The sequence below is a fragment of the Schistosoma haematobium genome, chromosome 4, assembly GCF_000699445.3.
Source record: "Schistosoma haematobium chromosome 4, whole genome shotgun sequence".
Lineage (NCBI taxonomy): Eukaryota > Metazoa > Platyhelminthes > Trematoda > Strigeidida > Schistosomatidae > Schistosoma > Schistosoma haematobium.
The window spans coordinates 41,628,392-41,653,093 of NC_067199.1; the positions used below are offsets into that span (position 1 = coordinate 41,628,392).

The window sequence follows — 24,702 nt, forward strand, 5'->3', positions numbered from 1 at the left end:
TCTAGCAAGATTACTTTGATGAATTAGTGGTGTGGAACAAAATCAAGAGTAGAGAAAATCTCGTCTTGACGATCAATAACCTAAAATATAGATTTTTAATTCCGCTACCTCCCACGATGCTCTCATCATAGAAACGTACCCCATAAATTTCGTTCGATGTGTAAAACTGAAAATTCGAAAGGAAAAAACAGTCCATGTTTAAATACGAAAACAAACCTTAGAAAGATTTGGACAATTATTAACAGCATTTGGTGGACGTAAAAACTTTTTGGTATAGTTGAAACCAGGATCATTTTCAGCCAATACAGACATCGTTTTACGTCCGATTAATTCCAGAACATCGACACCTCCTTGTACTAAATTTAAACTCTATAACAATCGCAAACATAATGAAAAAATTTACTTCGTGTGCATTCTGTCAAGATAACCCGTCAATAGCAATGTAGATATAAGAAGCAAAGTATGAAAGTGATTGAGGAACATGGTTCAAACATTCGTTAACGCGAACGAAAGATAAGAGACAAGAAAAATGCATGTGAACAGGAATGACAGAAACAGCCAACTTTATTTAGCCGAAATGACTCAACATTTACAGGCATGATAGATACAAGCAATCATGTAGACCTTAAATACTTCAGGCACACATGCTTGTCACACATAAATGGCAAAACGACCGGAACAATAAGAATAACTCGTCCGTCCAAAAGTAAGGACACACCATGTGAGTGTATAGCAATACCAGTCGGGCAAAAATGTGCTACGCTAGCAGCCTTGAGCGAAATAATTAGAACCAAGATATCTCCCCATAAATTTTTGGCGAAACTGAGCGTCCAGTGAAGGACAACTTGTATGTTATTATGAACAAGGTAAGAAATTAGCATCGTTTGGTTCTTTAAATCGATAAATACTTATTATGCAACCAGTGAATATAAGATAGTGATTAAGTCAAATTACAAGAAATATCTGATCTTGGTACAGATTGCATGTTAGAGTACTTAGTATGATCCAATGTATAGTTCAGGATGTTTAGTGTAGCTAGATAGCATTCTTCCACTCTTAACTTCCATTATCAATAATAAGTTTATTCAATTTGTAATTAGAATAGTGGCAAGTAAAGTATAATTTCATTACAGCTGGTTTAAGCTGGTGATGAAAATCCTAACGTTAATATGTAAGCCGAACTCATAATATATAACCCTGACCTTTTGGCACCATAGCTGACGTCAGTTGTTAGCGAAAGCCTTATTGGATTAAAACTCAATCTTACAACCTTTAACCTAACTCCTAATATGTAAACTTAACCAATTCGCATGACTATAAGAAATAATTCAACATATGACGAAGACCAACTGGAAAGGGATGAACCCCAAACAAATAACCTGATAGAACTGGAGTCAGTCAGGTTACGTGTAACCCAGTTGGAGAAAAAAATTGAACTATAAAAGTTACGTTGTCAAGAGAAGGAAGGTTTCCGTCAATCAGTAAGCAATAGCGAGAATATAATAGTGAAAAATCTGCATTTACCAAAAGAAATCTTAAAATTCGATGGTACACCAATAAATTACTGGAATTTTATTAGAAAATTCGAAGAATGTATAGGCAGTGAGGATATTGGAACCAGAGCTAGGTTGAATTACTTAATTCAGTATTGTGATGCAGAAGCGAGAACAGCTATCCTTCATTGTACTATGCTAGAACTGGCGATAGGTTATCATAAAGCATTAAAGATATTTGAGGAAACGTTTGGCCAAAAAAAGCACGTATGTTTATTGGCAACTTGTTAATTTTTTCGAATATAAGGAAGCAACCAGACGGTTTGAGAAGATTGTCACGAGAAATGCAAGCATGTGGTCTGACTCTCGAACAAATGAATTACGTTTCTGATTTGAACTCCTCTAGAACTATTGAAACTACGGTTCTGAAATTATCAACACACGTCCAACAGTAGCGGCTAAAGGTAGCTTATAAGATTATTAAAGGAGGTCGAGAGCCTCTGTTTAACAATCTTATTGAGTTTGTAAAGGACCATGCTGATATAGCTAACACTAGATATGGTCTACTTGTTAACCATGGTAGTAATAGTGACAATAGAGATGTGGGTGTTGTAAAGGGGAAATTTAGTGCAGATTACAATGCAGCAAGGATATTGTACGCAAGTCCTAATGATGTTTCCTTACATGACGGATATGGGTACCATAGTTCACATTGTTTGGAGTGCTCAGGGAATCATTTATCTAGACCAATGCCAGAAGTTTAAAAGCAAAAGTGTATTGGTCGAAAAAGCTTCCGGGGCCGTTTTTGTTTATCGGAACCATGATTTACCAACGAAACTTAAAACGTTAGATAATCTGAAGTCATTTTAGTACTATGGCAAATCGATGCGATAGGGAAACTAGACTATTCAGTCTAAATGAATATCTTTGATGGAGTAGCTTTTTGAGATTAGATTAATTTTTAAGCAGTAATCACCACAAATTGACTTCAGTTGGGGTGTTTTTGCCAATACGGGGTGTTGGGCAGATATTTTGTTGATGTAAGCCATTAGGTACACAGTCAGTGTTCCCCGACAGGTCCGTTAAATTACTTTTATACAAAACTGAGATCAACAGTCACTCAAACTAAATGGGACTGGTTCAGTGTTTTACTCTGAACAATTACATACACTACTTCAACGCTATTTTAATGCCAGTGACTAAATTATGAAGGAATTTTAAAATTCATATATATATAACACTTCGAAATCTCTTTTAACTATCATTATTAATGTAGGATAGCTAAAGATAATTACTAGCAAATTATTAATACAAACTTATTACTCCGAACATATACTCTAAGTATGAGTTTCAAAACGATGAAACGTTAGCTCAAAAATCCTACAACTTACAGTTGCTTGTAGTGAAGAGGTCAATTGTTGGCCGAATGAAGATAGACCACTCCAACCCCATGAAAAATTGCTGCTACTTGTCTTTTGTTCTACATCGCGCTTTTCTATGTTTGACGAAATCTGGCTACCACATGAAGAATTGTTAGTTGAGTCAAGACTCTTCGAATTTTTAAACATTGAGTAATTTATGTTGCTTGACTGTGATTCAGATATATCGCCTGATTCCTCCAGAAAGTCTACTTCCCAGCCACCACTCTGTTCATTGTCGTCATCTTCCTCTCGATTGTCATCGTCATTAGTCCACGATGTATTCCAAACACTGTTCCATGTATCTAATATTACTTTCCTTTCGCTTTCCTCTCCAGATTGTACTTCAACTCTTCGTTTTAGTACTTCGTCATATGGTGAATTTCCTTTTATTACATCCCCTAGCACAACAAGTGAACTCATCCCATTACCCTGACCACGTGGGATGTTTGGAGCAACTGAAGTTGTGAAATCTACTTCTGTTGAAGATTCAACTGTCGAAAGTTTATCTGTTTCAGAATGAAGTTGAAGTGATGTGATGGGATTTATAATATCTGCTATTACAGGGAGTTGTTCAGTTATGAATTCGCTCACTTTGGAGCATTTATTGGTGTCATCATTAATAACTTGTTCCTCTTTATTACTGATCGGAAAATCACTTCGTTTATCTACGAAATTATTCCCTTCATTTGAACCTACTCTCTCCATTTTAGATTTTACACATTTTACTGGCCCCTCAAACTTTTTGGAAGGACGGAAAGATGAAAGTTGTTGGTCATGTTTTTCATTTTTATTAGCGCTAAACCCGACAGATGTGACTTCTCCAAGATTTTTCTTTGAGTTGATATTCAACGGTGTTTCATTAACCTTGAATCCCATGAAAAAAAAGTACTTTCAAAACTTGCAATAACCGGTTAACGTTAAAACCGATGATTTTCATAAAGATGTTGATCAATCATTAAAAATTTGCAAATCAAAGTAATAACTTATGAACTATGGCCTAATATGTAAACCACACTGACAGTTTGACAGTCAACTACATTGCCAAAGAGTCATGCAAAATAGAACAAAGATACTACACTTAGTGGATGACAATCAAGTGTTGCGATTTCCTGATAACAGTTGGATAACTGTTATGGTGAAAAGATGTTGGTGAATGATTATTAACATTACAGTGTGGCTCCAAATCTTCGACAAAATAGCTGACCCTATTCAATTTTATTATTCGGATACATCTGTTTACTTGAGATAAACAAAGATACAGACTAATAGAAAACTTTTCAATTCCAAAGTGTTCATTATCTAGACACCATATATTCCATTAAAATAAAAAAAACTTTCAGCTTACTTTTTCAAACTTTTTGGGCACAGATTGTAATTTCGTTTGTTTGGCAGTTTTCTTTCTTGATTCAACTACATTTGACTTTTTTGTCGATGACGCTGGATTTGCAAGTTGCTTAGATAAAATATTTGGATTACTATAGTCGTGATTATCGACGTTCTCTTTAAAATTAGACTGTAGATGATTTTTCACTGGGTTGTTCGCTTCAACACTAATATGGATACTTTCATCTGCACTAGCAAAGGCATCACTGTCATCTGACATTATTTTTGGCCTTACTTTTTAGATGAATCAGCTGAAGGATGAATGCATAATATATAGAATATAGTTGTGACACTAATTACATTATTTGCGATCAGAAGTTCAAAAATTGATGCGTTTAGTTACGTAAATTAATTTTCTACTGTGCTTGGTTAAATAAGCATCAGATAAGCTAGGGAATTATTTCCGATATACAAAATAACTATTTACTGTTAGTTCTCACACTACGATTTTTGCAATCGAGGAAAAATGTCCGTGAGTAGTAACTGTGTGTTGGGTATTGCTCTTGAAGAGTCAATCCTGTAAGAAGGCATGTCCTAGAAAAAAGCAGTAAACCTGTAGTGAACGAGAACACAAGTGGAGACAGTCGAATGTGTTTGAATACAAAATTACAGAACATCTTAGTAAAATCTGAGAACCATACAGTAAATTCTTCATTTGCAAAATGTCAATCAATCGTCTCAGACTTCACTGTTATTTCGTTCGCACACCGATCATTCTTTGTACTCGTTCTCTTTTCTTCGATCTTATTAACCTTCTACTGCCAGGTATTTCACTTTCGATTAATGATACATACTACTTATATCTGTCGACATGAGTAGCACACCACAAACCCACCCTCTAAGATCACAGAGCTAAACCAGGAAGAAAACGTTTGTAAACTCTATTGAATCAAATGTTATTTTTCAAGTGATATTAAACAAAATTGGTGGCCTAAATGCAAAAATAATAATCATATTCATACCTTTTAAAATGTCTTTATTCAAGCGTCCCCTGGTTAAATAAAAAAGTCTATCTATATTGAATTTATGAATATAAGTTGGGAACTTTGTGAAGCAAAAACTAGGCTCACATTTTAATTATAAAAATCTAGAGTTGAAGTCCTTACTTTTTCTGATAATCAGCTAGTGATTTTTCAGTATAAACACTTATACGTACCTAAGAGCGTTATAATTATCTCCAGACGATACCTTGAACAGGAAATAGTGAAATGTAATTCAGATTGTTAAATAAACAAATCATGAGTCTGAATACGATATGGTTCAAGAAATCGCATTCCATTCCATAAAATTCTTTTCACACCAAAGGCATAGCTTTGAGGAGGGCCATTAAAAAGTCTTGATTTCTCGAAGTTTCTTGATAGGGTAGACCATATCGTATCAGTAAGTTTAACCAGACAGTTATCCAGTCACTGTTGACAGACTAGCATAGGTGATAGCTAAGTAATCAGCATATCACTAAATTGCAGTTTAGGAGCTCAACCTCAAGCTTTATGAGGAACGCCTTAAATTAATAGATCTCTAGTTATTCGAGTAAGGGGAACTTAGAGGCGATTTTCTGACAACCTACAGCATTTTAAGAGTTTAATCTTCATGAGTAGTCAAGACTTGGAATTCCTTGACAACTGAGGTGGTTAAGTAACTTTCTAAGAGTTCTTCAAAGGAAAACATGACATATTACTAGGGAGTTCGGACAGTATATCACACAAAATTGCAAACACTTCTCTTCTGCTCGTTTTATACACCTAGGTCCCTACTTCGACGTATCGATTACATGCTATTAGACATAAAGGCTCTTTAAGCAAATGCTCCTTCTATTCCGTCTATAACCATTTGAACTTGATAATTACTTGTCGTTATATTGTTTTCATCCCTAAATCAGTCAGTTGCAACGTAGGACCAGGCACGTACATGCATCGGTTCAAGCTGCCAAACTTCATTAGCACAACAAGATGAACACAAAATTCATAGTAGTCACTTCAATGGTAGTAATACATAAAAGAAGGATTGCATAGAAGGATATAGTACAGGAAGAAAGAATTAGTTCGTAGAAATAAAGCAATTTTAATCTCACGGTTTAAGGGCAGACAAAGAATGTATACACCGACACCATTATTATCGATTATGAGCTATGTCACTCAGTCTCCAACCATAGATTACGATACCAACTTTACTCAGCTACATACCATTTTAAAATAGATAAGATGGTGAAAGTTAACTCTAGGGAAAGGTTCTTATTTCATTTAATCTGTTCAAATCTAGGTCAGTGATTTTGTACCTGGTCTCTGAATTCCTTGTACGTTTAATGGCTCCATCGTTACGAATAAGTTTAATGAATGATTGAAGACATTAGTAGTATATTCGTAGTATCTTACCAGATAACTCTAAAGGAGTTCAGGTAAAAAAAACTGGTTAGAATAGGCAAGAGGACTGAGGACATTGTTGAACCCCAACCATGCAGACTCCTTAAGGTAATCCTAGGATCGGAGAAGCAACGGGATCTCCTGTTAAGTAGCGCTCGTTGTCACGACAATTCCGACATCCGAGTTAGACCTGATATGCCTCTCGAAGAGGGCACTAGCTGAACTAGAAACCGGTCGGCAAAACGGTGAGGAAAATCTCCGGCTAGTGGGTTTTCGGATAGTCAGGTCTTGGAAGCGAATGCTATCAAGGCCTGTGTGGATAAGCCGTTCTACTTAGAAGTTTTATATGCCAACGCTTGTAGTCTAAAAAATGAGTTCTATGAACTAGAAGCATCAGTGCACAGATTAAAGTCACTCATTGTAGCAGTGACAGAAGCTTGGTTAGTCCATGACTTAGACATTACTCCAGAATTATCCGGATACCATTACTTCAGGAGTGGTAGACATAGATGTAGAAAAGGAGGTGGTGTCCTGTTATGTATACCCAATAGTATAAATATTCTCTCCTCTGCTAGCGAATCCCACGGTAGCGGTACTTGTGAAGTCATTAACTGTAAATTGGCTATCAGATGTAGTACATTTATGCTCGGTGTCATCTATTGAAGCCCGATCTGCTTAGCTGATGACTTTATTTTAGAGCACATTCATCTTTGGAGTGCAAATACCAGATGCTTGATAATAGGAGACTTTAATGCACCTGATATTAGTTGAACTGAGATGACCACGGAAGGATCTATAAACTCCTTTGATAGTAGATTCCTGATAACAATAACGGAGCATGCACTAGTGCAGCATTTTGGTGGAGTTTTGTTATCTGAGCTAGATGGTTTGGTCGTGGAGCTTTCATCGTTCTTCTGAACGACATCATCAGCACAAACTTCAGATAGAAGTCGTTCAGAAGAACGATGAAAGCTCCACGACCAAACCATCAAGCTCAGAGAACAAAACTCCACCAAAATCATCCACCTGAGCTACAAATCTTCTCCACTAGTGCAGCATGTATCCAAACCCACACGTTTTGGTGTTAACCAAGGTTCTTCTCTGTTGGACTTGGTAATCACTCATGATACTAAGGATATTGTCGACCTAAATATTCTTCCACCGTTAGTGACCAACGATCACGCTGTTTTGTCATTCACGTTTGGAACTAGGGACATGTTATACGATCAGGTTACACCCCGCCCAAATGTATAGAAGGCTAACATATCAGCCATTCAGAAAAGCACTGCTAAGACAGATTGGTTTGTAGATACTAGCTTATCAGTCGAAGAAGCATGGTCTGTATTTAAAAGTAAGTTTAGTTTAGTTACGTCCTCGTTCATACCATACCTGGTTTTATTTATTTATTTGAACACATAAATATTGGTACAAGAGGACACCAAATATATATACGCCACACATGTGTGGCCTGTGATACTGCCTGGGTGCCCAGACCGAAGCAGGTGGTTATCTTAGGGGGCCACACCCCGAGCCTTTGATCTAAAGGTCTGACCCACAAGGCAGTGGAGCATCGTGAGGAGATGCAGTACCATGGTAGCCGGTGACCAAAATTTGGTTCATACGCTATTTGTTCCCGCAGGATACTGGAGCCCATGTGCACCATTGGTTTGGAATCCGGTTAAAGCGCCGGACATTCGCTTTTCGCCCTCTCATTTTCGTAAACAACCCCCCCCATGAGAAGGCAGTGAGTAGGACTTCCCTGGCAGAGGCTGTATGCGCGTGACCGTGTGAGAGCATTTCGAGAGGGGGGAAGGGCCCACCCCCACTCTCGGCCATACCAGAGCATTTGGGAGCCCATACTTGATACCTCGAAGACCGAATAACAGTCCACCGTGGATAACTAAAACAGTCAGGAAACTTCTTAGAAAAAGGAAGGAGCACTGGAATATGTTCATCTCTACGGGCTTAGAACAATACAGATCCAGTTATTGTAAGATTAGGAATGCCTGTAAAGCGTTAATAAGTAAGAGTAGATCATATGAAAAACAATTGGTTAGGGATTCTAGATATAGTCCGAAACGGTTATTCTTGTATTTAAAAAGGCAAACTCACAGAAGAGATGGAATCCCATCACTTTTGATACAAGAAAATCCCTTAATCTTGGCAGAAAATGATACCGAAAAAGTTGAAGCTTTATCTGAATATTTCAGTAAAGTGTTTCCTATCGGTAATGAAGAACGACCAACGACTCATCGTGATCGTGGCGGCTCGCTGATGGACCCTGTGGTCATTGAGAAAGTTACTGTTTTAAGGCTACTTCAGCATCTCAAGCCTGATAAGTCCAGTGGTCCTGATAATATTCATCCTAGGATTATGGAAGCCATATCAGATGAAATTGACGAACCATTAGCGGTACTGTTTGACATGTCTCTGATGCAGTCTAGACTGCCCAGAGACTGGAAAGACGCTATAATAAGTCCGGTGTATAAGGCTGGGAGTAGGGATTTAATTAGTAACTATAGATTCGTTAGCTTAACTAGTGCAGTTGTAAAACCGATGGGAAAAATCATTCGGATATCTGTTATAAACTATGTTGAAGGGCATAATCTTTTCTCCAGGGAACAACATGGTTTTCGGAAAGACCTAGCATGCTTGACAAATCTTCTCATTGCAAGAGAAGATTGGGCTGTTGCAAAAGATCGGAATATTCCTGTGCATGTAATTTTCATAGATCTAAGTAAGGCCTTCGATAAGGTCTCCCACTCTGGTCTTAAATTCAAACTGGAACGTTTTGGAACCCATTATACAGTCGTGGATTGGATAAGTAACTTTCTCCATGACAAGAGACAAAGGGTAAAGGTTAATGGGGCTCCCTCCTCGTGGGTACCTGTAAAAAGTGGCGCTCCCCAAGGTACAATCCTCGGTCCTCTTCTGTTTTTACTTTATGTAAATGAATTACCAACTGTAGCGAAATCATCCGTCCTACTCTTCGCTGATGACATAAAAATTTGGAGACCCGTACACAATATGTCGTATAGGATAGTATTATAGAATGATCTTAACTCATTGGTGGCATGGTTGGACACGTGGTCACTAGAAGTAAATCCTAATAAGTGTAGTGATGAAATCAAATAACTTTGATGAATCGTATCACTATACAATATGTGGCTTCGTGCTACCCAAGATAAGAAACTATAAAGATTTAGGAGTCATATTAAGCAGTGATTTCAAAACCACTAGTCAATGTAAGGCTGCTGCTGAGAAAGGCTATAGGGTATTATGGTCTATTCGTGGGTCTTTCCAGTACTTAGATGATGAAATGTTTAGATTACTATACCCGATTTATGTGCGAGCACATTTAGTATGAAGCAGATATGTTGGAAAGACATACTGAGACACCTTATTTCCGTTATCTTACCGTAGAACACGAGGTGATCTAATATTGGCTTATCGTATACTGAACGATGACCTTGGTATTAATATGTCTTATCTTTTACTTCCATTTAGGACTGATCATTTGAGAGAACATTCGAAGAAAGTTCAAAAACCGAGATCAAATCGTTTACGCCTGGAGTTTCGTTTCTCGCACCGAGTAGTGAATTACTGGGATTCTCTACCGGAACACGTAATATCAGCACCTTCTGTTAATATATTCAAAACGAGATTGGACCTCCACAGTATTACAAACTGCAAGGATTAATATAGGTCGATAGACCTCCTATCCTTATTACTGAAGACTGGAGACTTTCAAAGGGTTCACATTTTATTTTGCTATTAAAATGCGGGTACAATTTTGCACGTTGTTACAAATGCATATGTGTCATATCTTTTGCGTATATGAATACCGCTGTTTGGATAGTTTTGATAAGGTTATTCACTAAATAGAGTGTGGTGAACAGTTACTCAGTGTCTTTTATCAGCTGAATTCCTAATCCCAGTGGTAGTTTGAGGTGTTTTCGGTGAGACTACAATTTATGGACGACCTTTGAGCGATGCTACAGTGACCTTGAGTGTCCACCTAATAAGTAGGACTAAATGAGGGTTATAAACCAGTGTGAGGAACTAGTTATTGATTACAGTTGATAGTTAGAGTCAGGAATTAGATTTATTGTTTCCATCACAAACAGACATAAGATAAAATGCCGGAACGTCATTTAGCCAAATGGATGAGTGGATTTCGCGCTAAAATCCGAGACCTGTTGTCTTATACCTGATTGAAGTCTCACTCATAATGTAACATTACTGAGAACTATATCTAACAATATAACTATAGACTAGTGGCTTGGAGAGTAGGCTTTAAATCATTATAATGAACTGCATAAACAGGTAGATATGTACTAACTCCTCATAATACCGTTTCACACAACTTCGAAAATTAGGTAACCGGTTTGAAGCATAAGAAAAGGCTTTATGCACTCATAATTGAACTCTTAAACTTAAGTCAGTTATAACAGTTGAATTGACTATATATATTAAGTTTAACTGTGTCTGTAACTTAGACTATAGTCAAAGTTACAAGCTATAATTTAAAAATATCAGCTTTTTGGATGTTGGTCCATATCACTTGAATTCAATGCACATCAACCATATATATATATATATATATATATATATATATATATATATATATATATATATAGGGACGAACTTAAAACAACCGCAACGAGTTTACAAGTTCTCTAACCTGAATTAAAGCCCCCAAAATTATTACCAGTCTTTATATTGGTCCTGGTCAGGGTTATTACACACTTTCTCGATCTCAATCTACTCGTCTCTAGAGCACACTCATCAATGAGAATTGTAGTGTACCGCAATAGCTTATAAATTGCGGGTCTCCGACCTCAATTATCCTGTGACTAACTTGTATAAGTTGATTGATTAATCTGAACTTTCTTCTTGTCGACTTCTTTGGGTTTCAGGACCCTGACAATCCTGAATGGGAAGCGTTTAGCTACTCGACTGCATTAAATATAGTCATTTTGCCAGTTATTTGTGGGTTAGCATATACTGTAATTTCAGTGAGTTTGTCTCAGTATATTGAGGTTTCTAGATACCAAGAGCTAACACACTACCAGGCAGGAGATTGGTTGGCCCCAATATGGAAAATAATGAAGATGGCACAGGTATGGGCGAAAAAAAGTTAAATAACCTGAAAGTGATTTTTACGAAATGTGTTTTGGTTTTTGGGTTTTTTTAATTTTATATAATATATATATTAGCCAAATAATAATATATAAATATAAGCATATAAAAATTGATTTTTTATATTATATTATACCATGGAAAATCGAGATGAAACAAAATGTTGACTAGTGTCTTACGTGCAATAGTCATTTAAATGTTCTGGAAATGTTACTCTTCTTCCAGAACGCGTCGTCTTAAGTTTATTTTCAGATACTGTCCAAGTATCATCGTGTGTGTTGATTGTCGGTTGAGGACTATGAGTGGAGTCGTGTCGTTCGATTGTACCGAAGGAAAATCGACGTAGATAGGATTTCCTTCTAAATACGCTGCTTTTAGGCGATCGATGCTGATGCTATCGTTGGTTCCGTTCTTATCGATTATATAGTACTTCGGTTCGCGTTGAAGAACTTTGAAAGGTCCTTCGTATGTTGATTCGAAGGGTCGTCGATGCGAGTCTCGACGAACGAAAACGTGTGTACTATATCGTAAGTCAAGCTGAACGAAAACATCAGTTGATTGAGGTCGAGTGGAAGCAGGTTTAACTAAACGCATTGCGTTTGTAAGCCTGTTCGTGTAGGAGGTTAGATCCATGTTCATTGAAGAGGACGAAGGATCCACGAATTCTCCTGCAAGTCGAAGTGTCGTTCCACAAACGAGTTGAGTCGCAGTGTATCCAATGTCAGCTTTCACGGCATTGCGGATACCTAGTAAGACGAGTGGAAGAGCGTCGGTCCACTGTGAAAAGTTTGCAGCTGATAGTGAAGCTTTTAGTTGTCGGTGAAAGCGTTCTACCAACCCGCTTGCTTGTGGGTGGTAGGCAGTCGTTCGGGAGCGAGTGGTTCCTAAAAGTGTGGTCAGACGACGGAAAAGTTCAGATTCAAACTGACGTCCGCGGTCTGTAGTGATGGTTGAAGGGCAGCCGAAGTTTGCTACCCATCGTTCGACGAAGGCGCGAGCCACTGTTTCAGCAGTGATGTCCTTAATAGGTACTGCTTCTGGCCATCGAGTGAAACGGTCTACGCAGGTTAAGAGGTAAGAGTATCCATTTGAATCTGGTAAAGGTCCTACCAAATCCAGATGAACATGGTCGAAACGAGCATCGGGAGTTTTAAATGAGCCTAAGGGACATTTATTGTGTCTGATTACCCTAGATTTTTGGCAGCTTACACAGGAGCGTGCCCACTCCCCCACATCTTTATTCATGCCAGGCCGGCAAAACCGTTCTGCTATAAGCTTGATGGTTGCACGAACGCCTGGATGAGAAAGTTTGTGTAATGTATTGAAGACATTGCGTCGATAACGTTTCGGAACGATTGGGCGATCCCTACCTGTAGATGTGTCACACAGTAAGGTTTCCTTACCTGTTCCCATCTGTTTGATGCGTAGTTTGAGGGTCGTAGACGAAAACTCGTGTTGAAGATCAGTGTCTTCTTTTGAAGCTCTGCGAGTTTAAGAAGGTCGATCCCTTGGAAACTGTTCAAGGAAGTTATTCGAGACAAGATGTCCGCGACTGCATTGTTTACTCCAGAAATGTGTTGGATGTCTGAAGTAAACTGCGAAATGTAGTCCAGTTGTTGAGACTCACGAGGTGAGTACTTGTCTGAAGAGGAGCTTAAGGAGAAAGTTAAAGGTTCATAGTCAGTAAAAAGGGTGAACTCACTGCCTTCGACATAGTGTTGGAAATGCCGTACAGCACAATACATAGCTAGGAGTTCCCTACCGAATGTGCTGTACCTTGATTCGGTGTCTAGCAACCCTCTAGAGAAAAATGCCAAGGGTTGCCAGGAGTTGTTAACCCATTGTTGTAAGACTCCTCCGATTGCCGAGTCGGATGCGTCTACTGCGATACTAATGGGTGCTTCGGTGTCCTGATGTGCGAGCATTGTCGCTTTAGCAATCAGTTCCTTAACTGTGGAGAATGCTTTTCGTGCGGTGCCGTCCAAATTAATGGATTTCGCATTTTCACGAAGTTGGTCGGTTAGCGGTTTCATGAGTAATGCGCATTTCTGTATGAAACGTCTATAGAAACTTACGAGGCCGTTGAACGTGCGTAATTGCTTGACGGTGGTCGGTTCTGGGTAATCCAGAATGGCCACCACTTTGGTTCTAAGGGGTCGGATACCTTGAGCGTCTATAGTGTGTCCTAGAAAGTCCAATGAGTCGGTCCGAATTTGGCATTTCTGAACATTTACAGTAATGCCATGTTTTTGTAGTCGTTCGAAAACACGATCCAGATGCTTGAGATGTGTTTCTCTGTCCGGACTTGCGATTAGGCAGTCGTCAGCCTACGCATGTACGAAGTTGAGACCTCGAAGAACGTCGTCCATGAATCTTTGGAATGTTTGAGCAGCATTTCGTAGACCGAAAGGCATTCGCAAAAATTCATAGGGTCCGAAGGGAGTTATGACAGCTGTTTTCGGTATATCGTCTGTAGCCATAGGGATTTGATTATACACTTTAAGACAGTTGTACCTTTCAAGGTAGCTGTCAAATCGTGAATATGAGGTAACGGGTAACGATCGGGAATGGTTTTCACATTCAATCGCCGATGGTCACCAGTTGGACGCCAATCTTTGCTGTCCTTTTTGGGGACCATGTGAAAAGGAGATATATCTGTGCTATTTGATGGTCGTATGATTCCTAAGCCTATCATGTGATCGAACGCGTTTCTCGCCAACCTTAGCTTTTAAGTGGCTAGTCGTCGTGCTTTAAAGAATGCAGGTGGTCCTGTAGTCGTGATGTGATGTGTAACGTTGCTGGTTACACACGGTAGTTTTGGTTGCGTTTGATGAATCCCAGGATACTTATCGAGTAGTGGTTGATAAAGTGGGTTTATCGTATGCTGAATTGTGACTGGGGGATAATCTGCAACCAGTAAAAGAAGTTACGCAAACGGATAAATTAGTGTTTCCGTCTACTGGCATCCGTTTGCGAGTATCGATGATCAGATTATGGTGTTGTAGAAGGTCCATACCAATGACTGGCATAGATACATCCGCAACGACGAAGATCCAATGGATGGGTTTGCGTAAACCCACATTCAGGTGAACGTACCTTTTGCCATACGTAGCGATAGGTTTTCCGTTTGCCGCCTATAAGTTTGAAGCCGATTCATGAATCCGATCGTTGGGATTCGCTGGGAGAACGCTAACTTCTGCGCCAGTGTCGACGAGGTGGGGAACTCTCGTTGTCACATCTGTGACGTATAACAGACGGCTATGTTTGCCGGCTACGGTTGCCGTTAACGCGTGCCGGCTTGGAAGTTTCCCGAGTTGTTTATCGAGTCAGTCAGTTTTGAGTTGGGAAAATTTCAGGGTTTTCTGCAATTTCCGGAAGACTTTCCATACTGGTTATGGTACCAGCACAAGTCGGGGTTATCCACCTCTCGTGGTCTAGAGACAGATCGCTTACGTGAAATACTTCTATGTGGCGTGTGCGATCGCTTACGGTCGTTACGAAAACTAGGATAACGTGTAAGTGTATGACATAACTCGGTTATGTCATTGTGAGTCGTTTGAGGCTTTTCTTTGACTGAAAAAACCTCGGTAGTAGAAGAACCATGCTTCGATATTGTCGGGCCAGAAGGGCGTGAGTTGGAACGAGGTGGGGACATGGTCTTAATCTTAAATACCTTAGGAATCTGTTCGGTCATAGGGGAATACTAAGTACGAGAATACGAGGGAAAAATATATAGATATCCTGAGACACGGGGAAAAAATATCACAATGTATAGAAAATAAAAAATAAGGCAATAATATATAAAAATCCTAAAAAGGAACAGACTTACAGTTGCAATTAGGTGTACCAGATAACGTCGGCCTCACCATTGAGGACACCACAGGCATTCAGTGTTTGAGAACGCTTTTACCAGTAACACCTTCTAATATAACTCGTACCCACCAAGAGAAATCAAAAGACAGAATCGAGGAGATTAGAAGTTGTATTCGACGATTGTCAATATATCGGAATTGTCTGATCTAGTCTATCTAGCGATTGCAATAGATGTTGATATGGTGCGGATGCATGACCGAGCACCTTCAGCTAGGTGAGTCGATTAAAACATATGGTCAGCATCCAATGTCGAAAATTTACAGAGCTATTTATTTTGGGGATTTATTTACCGCTACAATAATAAAGCGAAAATTCGAATGGTAGGAGAAGACGTTTGTCATAAGATCCAAATATATTACTTATCTAGAAATGCAGACACTTTGAGAAAATCTGAGTGTGGGAACAAAAGAGAAAACAGGGGCAATAAAAAACGAGATAAAAATATGTCGGTACCATGGTTTAATGACAAAAGTACCTGGGCTTCGAGGCATGGACCAGGCACAACTAGCCTATGTGGAAGATTGTAATCCACGTTTGAGTACTGTACGTCAAGTAACTCCCCAAAGCTCCCCACTGAAGAGATTTGGATTAGTTGGCTGGAACAGCACTACGAATATAAGCAACTCATAATAAAAAAGGTTGGGAGTGTACCTGAACTTTCACTTTTTGAAGTGCATTTTTTCGAAGGTTGTCTCGAGTAGTGTGATGGTAATATTCTGGTAGGATGTTAGTGTTGAAGTGATTCAGCGTACTTGGCATGTTGTATTCTCTCATCAGGCCACCTTTGAGCAGTGTAAGATTTTGAGGTGGTTGCGCCAAGTTTCTTTCGTATATAGTGAATAGTTGCATTTGTAATAGTTGAATTCTCAATGTAGTTTGAACTGATGCTTAAGCAATCTGTGTTTACTAGCCCGGGATTGCACCTTGTGGAGAGAATTAAAAGCGGATTTTCACTGAAAATGTAATTTGTTTCTCGAACAGAATGTTCATGATGTAAGATTTTGACGGGTAAAGTTTGAACACATTTCTACCGCTTGTTCATCTATAATTATGAGATTTTACTACCGTTAGGTATCTCACATTTTCTATTTGGAAGAAGCCCAACTGGTGGTCGTAGTAGGTTTTTATCCATATAGCGGAGCAGAACAAATGAGGCGCGAGGTTATGGTTTCAAACTCACAAGGTTTCCAACATTAAATATAGGATCAGTTTCAGTTTGGAAAGGACAGGAGGCCTGATGGCCTGTGTTAGTCCTGGCAATGGTGGTCTCCCAGTTGATCCAACTTTCTTTTGAAAACGTCGACGGATGGAGCCTCAATCATGTGCTGAGGTAATGATTTCACTCGTTGATGATTCGATGGGAAAGTCGATAGTCAGCTGACAAGTAATTTGTTCTTGGCTTTTGAACTATTTTGGAGTGTCCTCGTAAATTCTCCGTTTTGGAAGACAAGAAAAATGAGGTCATATCAGGTGCAAATTTATCACTAAGTAATTTGAAAACTGTAATCAAGTCGCCTCTAGTGCTACGATATGACAACGGGAAAAAGTTCAACTTGGCCAGTCGAACATCATACAGAAGCTTCGCTATCCCGAGAGTCAGCTTAGTCGCTGTTCTCTGAACCTTTTCTAGAAGCTGATTGTCTTTTTTTAAGCAGGGGCTAACCGCTTGTATGCAGTACTCAAGTTTAGGACGTGCGAACACTATACAAAGTCAAAAACGTTTTAGCGCCGACATGACTAAAAGCCCTACGTATTGACCATAACAATCCAAAACCCTTGGCGGCTATTGCACGGCAGTGTGCAGTAGTCTTTATATCTTGGCTAACGATGACTCCTAAGTCAGTATGTGTCTGGACGACAGGTAGCTCAGTGTTATTCATCGTGTATGTATCTGTACCTTGATGACCGATATGCATCACAACACACTTGGAAGTATTTATCGGCAACTGCCAGGTTTGAAACCATTCAGATAATTTCTTCAGGTCATTTTGGAGTTCTGAGCTATCACCCTCACATCGTATCGTTCTCCATATCTTGACATCGTTAGCATATAGCAGGACCGATGATGATAGGAGACGAATGGTATGGCTCGGTCATGCAGGCGTGGTCCCTGTTGAATGTTACCTTATATCTTTTATTCACATTAAATATATTGTTCTTTCTCTAGCCTAAGCTTGTTCTCTATCACGTATTGGTAGTTGTTACGATACAGTGAGTTGGTGTAGACGATGATGTTACTTCCATGTAAAATCTCCTAGATTAAGTAATTATATCATGAAAAATCTACAATTTTAGGATTATGTCTATTATTAGAGCAGTACTAATATCATAGTAGACCATGATTCTACATTGGCAAGCCCGAATAGAGAAACACAACCTATTGTTGTTAATCCGTATTTCCACTCTAACCTTTTTCATAGATTATATTTGTGTAAACCCATTATTCTAATATTCTTCTGATTAACGATCAGATGTATTATCGTAATGTTATATTGACTAGTTCTCATAACTTACTAGCTCAATCGATAATAAAAAGTGGTCATCAATATTAACTAATTAGCTTTGATGGTTCGTTAACAAGCCTTAATAACATCTACATGCTTCAGCGACATAGACTTGTCTAAGCATCAAGCTCTAGCAAATATGACCTGTAAATAACGTAAATGTACATTGACTAACAATTCATTCAAGGACTAAGTAGTTATCTGGATCTAATTCTTAGTGTTCCTTCACTTAACACCTCATCCTGTTTTAAACTATGCACTATCCTGTAATATCCTTTCTTCCGACCACTGCCTGCTTAATTTCATATTTTCGAGTTCCATTGCCAAACAATAAGGATGACACCACTACAAAAACATACGGTGAGTTTCAGCTATAAGCTTTCTGCAATCATAAGGTCACTTTAGATGGCTCGTTCAATGGCAACCACTCAATGATCTGGATTCATTCAATTGTTCTGATCCGAGCGAGTGACAAAAACGTCAACAGCATCAAGCACCCTGAAATTAATTGCCATACTGCATGTTTTATTCTGGATGCTTTTACATCAGTACTACTCTCGAATGGCGTTATATATGTTGTCTACTTAATAATCTAATTTTCAAAAAGAATCCAGGCGAGTTCAACTATTTTACCAGACGGTTTTTTGTGCTTAACATGTATATATTTTCTAGTTGCTTTTGCCACATATTTGTAAGTGTCTTTAGGCTTAATGCAGTAACTTCTTATGGAATTTTTATAACGCGTCATATTCCTGCCTGAAGTTTCATAAGCAGTCTCAACTTTAAAATTATTTTTCTGGTCTTGTTCATTATTTTTAAATTGTCATACACGTCAGAAACCTGCATGCTAACCTGGCCCGTACGTGCGTTGCACTATATCTTCATGTCTTCCAAATTTGGGAATCATCTGAATCGCCTTTAACATTTATCAATAAACCCATCATAGTCGTTGTTGCTAATCGTATTTGGATTTATGGATTGGTTTATCATATTAGCAGCCTAAAATGCGAACATAGTTTAAATAATAAAGTTACAAGTTTAGGTGCTATCAACCGCACTAGTATAATAACTGAACTCTTAGGTAGTTGTTGGCTAAACAAACATTTAAAATCAAAACACCGGAACCTACTACTAAAGTTAACATTAGACGTATATTTTTGAATTGAAATTTATAATATAATTAGGCAGGTCGGATTCCTTAACGTTACAGATTTCTGATAATTTCGAATCACCTAAAGCAACAATACCTACTTTTCCACTGTCTCATCCTCAATCAACACTATAACTAGTTAAACATAATAGTTTCAGGATATCGTCATAAAGCATTGTCATGACTTGACAATCACGTAATATGACTGACAAAATTGATGAAACTATTAACAAAGTCGGTCAAAAAATTGACTTATAATTATCATTAAATAGTGTTTTCTCGGTATCTTCAATCACTACAGATGATTAGAGTATGCTTCTCTATCAGTTGCTCATTCAGTAATTATCTCAAAACCTTGTCAGTCTAATTGAAGGTTTAGCGACACAATCATGCATGCAAATAATCAGTATAAGCAGTCGAGCAAATTTCCTGCAAACTGAAAACATCAATGTCGAATTTACCCCAACACTGACTAAGGTTCAAGCCATTATCATAGACATGAGTTGGGAGTGTACTCCTCTTGGTTACAACTTACGTACTCCCTGATAATCACATGAGCGTAAATCACTGTTAATCATTTTGTAAAAACTTATTTAGCCGAATACATCTTGCAGCACCACATCACCTAGAAATGTGGCACATAGGCTTAACTGATTTCAGTAACTTATAATCACCATATCTCAATTGAATCTTGTTCCGTCTTATGATAAACTGCATACTTGCAACTAACTTGTATGCACCATCAGCCGGCAAGTATAAATATAAATAAATAGTTTATGGCAACGCAGAACATTGAGTCTAGAGCATGTCTCTTACGAATACACTCACGTTTAACGATTTGTTCTTAGCTATCTGTCCAAAACTCATATAATTATCACTCACGTATTTAAATTTTGTTTTGATAACCATTCATGCGTATTAGTAGTATTACTAAATTCTACCACGGTCAAGTAGAAATGATGTTGAAAAATCTCTCCGTAACTAAATAAACCTTATCAAACTAACTGGAACACTAGTTGGAATTCTTCTCCACGGTAATACTTTTGTTCCTTCAGTTAGCGTACTAATACAGATGCAATTGGAAATCAACTCATATGAACAACTTACTTGCATAATCGTTATTCGATTTCATAATTTAAACCAAAACTAATACCAATATTAACATTTCTACAATATTGATTGCTTTTAATATTTCTAAACACAAAATAATTACTACCTATACGTTAAGTTATTAACCAACGGCTATTAACACGCATATTATTATTATTATTATTGTAATACCAGTTTATAAAGAACAAATAATCTTCACCCCAAAATTTTATTTTAAGAGTGCTAAGCATGAAAGCAGATATTTCAGACTTATAAGTCGTATTTGGCGATCAGAGGCTGCCGCCGCCATTTTAATATAACTTCCAGTTTATCAGTACATGGAGGATACCTATTATTCGTGACAAAATCCGGCGCGCGAAAATCTGTGGAATTAAGAATTATTTGAAATATAGTATGAACTAAAAATCCCAGAAATAACGTAATCGGATCAAGAAGTACTAGATGAGCACAAACGAATGTATTGTATTTAGAATTCGAAATCAAGCATTCAACAAGTACAAAGAAATCATCAGTTCATTCAAACACCTTCTCCTAGCAACGTTGACGAATGGGTACAGGTTGTAAGGAAGAAACAACATAACGATGTAAAAGGGGATTCTTCCCCCATAAAAGTAGTCGCGAAATCGAAGGCTGGTCACAGTGACAGATCACTCATTTTTCATAGAATCAAGGAGATCGAAAGCTCTGAACCAAAAACTCGTTTTGAGCATGACATTGTGCTGATAAAACAGCTACTTAACCAACTCATGTCTCAAAATATCCTCGGAGTCACCTTGCTAAAGGTTTACAGACTAAGTAGTCTAGCGAGTTTGAAGCTTAACAACTCCAGACTGCTTAAAGTAGTATCCAAATCTTCGAATGAACGCGACTTAATTTTACAGAATGAACATAGATTAAGAGGTTCAGGAGCTTTAATCCGTAAGGACTTGCCGTTGCCAGACCGCGTAAAAAGATGGGAAGCCGAAAAAGAACTACAACTTAGGTTAGACACTGGCGAAAAATATATAAAATTGTAAATTTTCGGGTTGTAAGGCTTCGACAGAGAATGATGCGGAATCCACTCTGGGTGAAGCACGAAGCCACTTAAATAGGCTTCGGATCTGCTACGTTAATGTTCAGAGCTTACTTAATAAGCTATCGGAACTAAGTGTACAGATTGACTCTACAAAGCCAGACATAATTGCAGTCACAGAGACCTGGCTGACACAGTCTAGAGATAGCATGGAACTTTATTTCGAGGGTTTTACGTTAGTAAGGGCCGACAGAATACAAAAGCGTAAAGGAGGGAAAGTAGCTTTATTCATTAGGAATGCTATCCCATTTGCCGCTATCGACAGTGTATCCCATGAGAGTGGAACGTGTGAATTAGTTAGTCTCCGCTTGAAATGCAAGGGACAAGAGCTACTGATTGGTTTGGTCTATCTCAGTCCAAGCTGTGAGGCAAATGAAGTCCTGCTAAGCAGTCTCAATACTTGTTCACAAAGTGGTCGATGTCTAATCCTAGGGGACTTTAATGCATCTGTGGTAGACTGGGAAAATTTGCGAATTGAATCGTCAGAAAATTCCTATGAGCCGAAACTAGGTAATTCGGTTATCACATGTGACCTAGTGCAACATGTGAAAGAAGCGACAAGGTTCGACCCGGACACTGAATCATTCTTACTAGATCTGATACTCACTCACTATGTGGATGACGTTGCGAGCCTCCATTCTATGCCAACTCTAGGTAAAAGTGATCACGCAATTTTAAATTTCGACTTCCATATAACTGTCAGTCACGAGCACGCGTCAGCCCAATCCAGACCTAACGTCTGGAAAGCGAATATACCAGATATCATGCACCCAGCATCGTTAGTAGATTGGACAATAGACCCAGAGTCCTCAATTGAAACGGCTTGAGACGCATTTCGAAATTCATACTTAAAAGTTACCACACCCCACATCCCTTGGACTATATCAAGGGGGTCGAGAAACTCTCCACCATGGTTCAGTAGGGAGGTCCGCATCCTTCTCCGTAAGAGACGAATGATGAGGGATAGATTTAGGTTACTGGAAACTGATGAAACAAAATCCCAGTATAGAAAAGTCCGGAATACCTGTCTCGACCCTCCGTAAGTCTTATTTATTTATTTGAACATATAAATATAGGTACAAGATTGCGCCAAATATATATGCGCCACACAAAACAATGAGAATTTAAAGAGAAGGAAAAAGAAAAGGTAAGGAGCGTAAAAAAGAGAGAACAGTTACGAAGAGATTGGTGTGAGGTAGTGTATTAATAAAAATGATAATAATGGGGGAACATAAAAGTACAATTAGAGAAGATCTTTCAGTTAAGGAAGATACAACCACTTTTTATGAAGAAAGTAAAAGAAGGTTACAGCAGGATCGCCACTGGCTTCTATTCTGAGCCATATCTGATAACGTCTCTAGCCATTGTCAATACATCCTCGACAAGAACGAAACCCAGCCTGCTCCTCGCGAGTCAATCTTCCCCGGGTTTTGAACAACCTACGAAGTATGACGGAAGCCAATAGCTTCGACTCAACCTGAAGTAGACTTATCCTCCGATAGTTGTTACAGGAACGATGTGAACCTTTTTTAAAGACAGGGACAATTATCGACTCATTCCATGACCTTGGTACACTCTAGTTCCCAGACTTTTGTAAACAACGTCATCAGTTCCTTAGTCAGAAAGTCACCACCATCTTTAAAAAGAGCCGGAGGTAAGTCATCTGGGCCCGGTGATTTGTAGCGCTTCAAGAGTTGGAGTTCCTTGCGGACTTCCTCCTCGTTTGGTGGATTAGTCGTCACCGGCCATGGAGGGCAGGACAGTCTGACCGATGTTGCCGGAGAAGCAGGCCAGTTGAACTGCCCTCCGAAAAATTCTGCCCATCGTTCAAGATGTCGATGGATGTTAGTGATTGGCATCCCGTCATCCTCACAGATTGTTTCGTTCACACCAAACGTCTTGCTGCCAGTGGCTCGGATGCGTTGGAAGAGCTTCCGGTAATTACCAGATGCAGCTGCTGCTTCCAACTCATTAGCACGCTCCGACCACCAGGCTTCTCGGTCCTTACACAAGCTTTGTCCAATTTCATTACGTAACATCCTTCGTTTGTGGTCAAACTCACGGTCACCCGGAGTAGACCGACGGGCTTCAATGAGTTGTAAGGAACCTGCAGAAACCCAGTGCTTATAAGCGAGACGTTTCGCGATCCCACAACTGACTGTACTCGCCATTTTCATGGCGTCATGCAATTGCAACCAATGCTCATCTATACTTTTCGGTGGAATGGTAGCTAGCCTAGAAGCTAGCTCGGTTCGATACTTACTAGCAACAGAAGTTGCAAACAGCTTGCTAACATCAATGCGTTGGTGGTGGTCGCTTCGTTGTCCACTTAAAAGTAAGGTAAGATTGGCACAGAACAAGGCATGGTCAGAGTCCAGATAGGTACTCCAGAAGGAGCGGCAATCTTGTACACAACCACGCCAGCGGTAGCTGATTGCGATGTGATCAATCTGAGTCCAGGCTTGAGATGCAGAGGGAGGACACCAGGTGGCACATCGGCGATGACTGTGCCGAAAGTTAGTGCTAGCCAGAAACAGGTTGTGGTCTGTGCAAAGTTGCAGTAGACGGTCCCCGTTATCTGACCTGCGACCAACGAGTCCCCATCGGCCACCTAAACGACTCTCTTCTGTGCCTAGACGCCCGACCTGAGCATTCAAGTCTCCGGCTAGTACCACAATATCTGTCGAACGCACTTTCTGGAGAAGAACAGACAATTGGTGGTAGAACTCATCCTTGATTGCATCCGGGCTGCAATCTGTCGGGGCAAATGCGGAGATGACAGAAAGACATCGTTTCTCACGCCGATTTCTCACTTTGATGGAACTTTCTAATCTAACAACACATAACCGACTGTTAATGGGGATCCAATCGATTAGTTCTCCCTCAGCTCTAGCGCTTAGTGGGACGCCAATGCCAGCGAGACCAGACGAAGATGCCACAGGATCTCTGGATAAGCGCACGTAAAACAAGCCTTTTGAAGCGACAGATGGAGATCGAATTTGTAGTACTTCACCAGTCTTGAATACGGGTATCGAATAGACATCAAACGTCGATACTAAGATTTTCTAAAGACATAGCCAGCCCTATCTGTTGTCCGACCTGCATAAGTGTGCGAACGTTGAAAGCAGCCAGTTTGAAATGGTGCACATGGTTTCAGAAAAACTGTTTCAGTACTCATATTCGGTGGTAACACA

The 24,702-nt window shown here is 39.2% G+C and overlaps 1 protein-coding gene across 1 annotated transcript in view; it reads right to left on the bottom strand.

The window, feature by feature from the left end:
- Positions 1-11,497, bottom strand: part of MS3_00008103 (uncharacterized protein) — a 38,439-nt gene extending 26,942 nt beyond the window's left edge. The window contains exons 1-4 of the mRNA XM_051216450.1: positions 11,342-11,497; positions 4,260-4,831; positions 2,885-3,778; positions 217-369 (exon numbers count right to left, since the gene is read on the bottom strand). Of these exons, the coding sequence (XP_051067040.1) occupies positions 217-369; positions 2,885-3,778; positions 4,260-4,517 (1,305 nt within the window). The 5' untranslated portion in view covers positions 4,518-4,831; positions 11,342-11,497. The remainder of the gene's footprint in view (positions 1-216; positions 370-2,884; positions 3,779-4,259; positions 4,832-11,341) is intronic.
- Between the last annotated feature and the right edge of the window lie 13,205 nt (positions 11,498-24,702).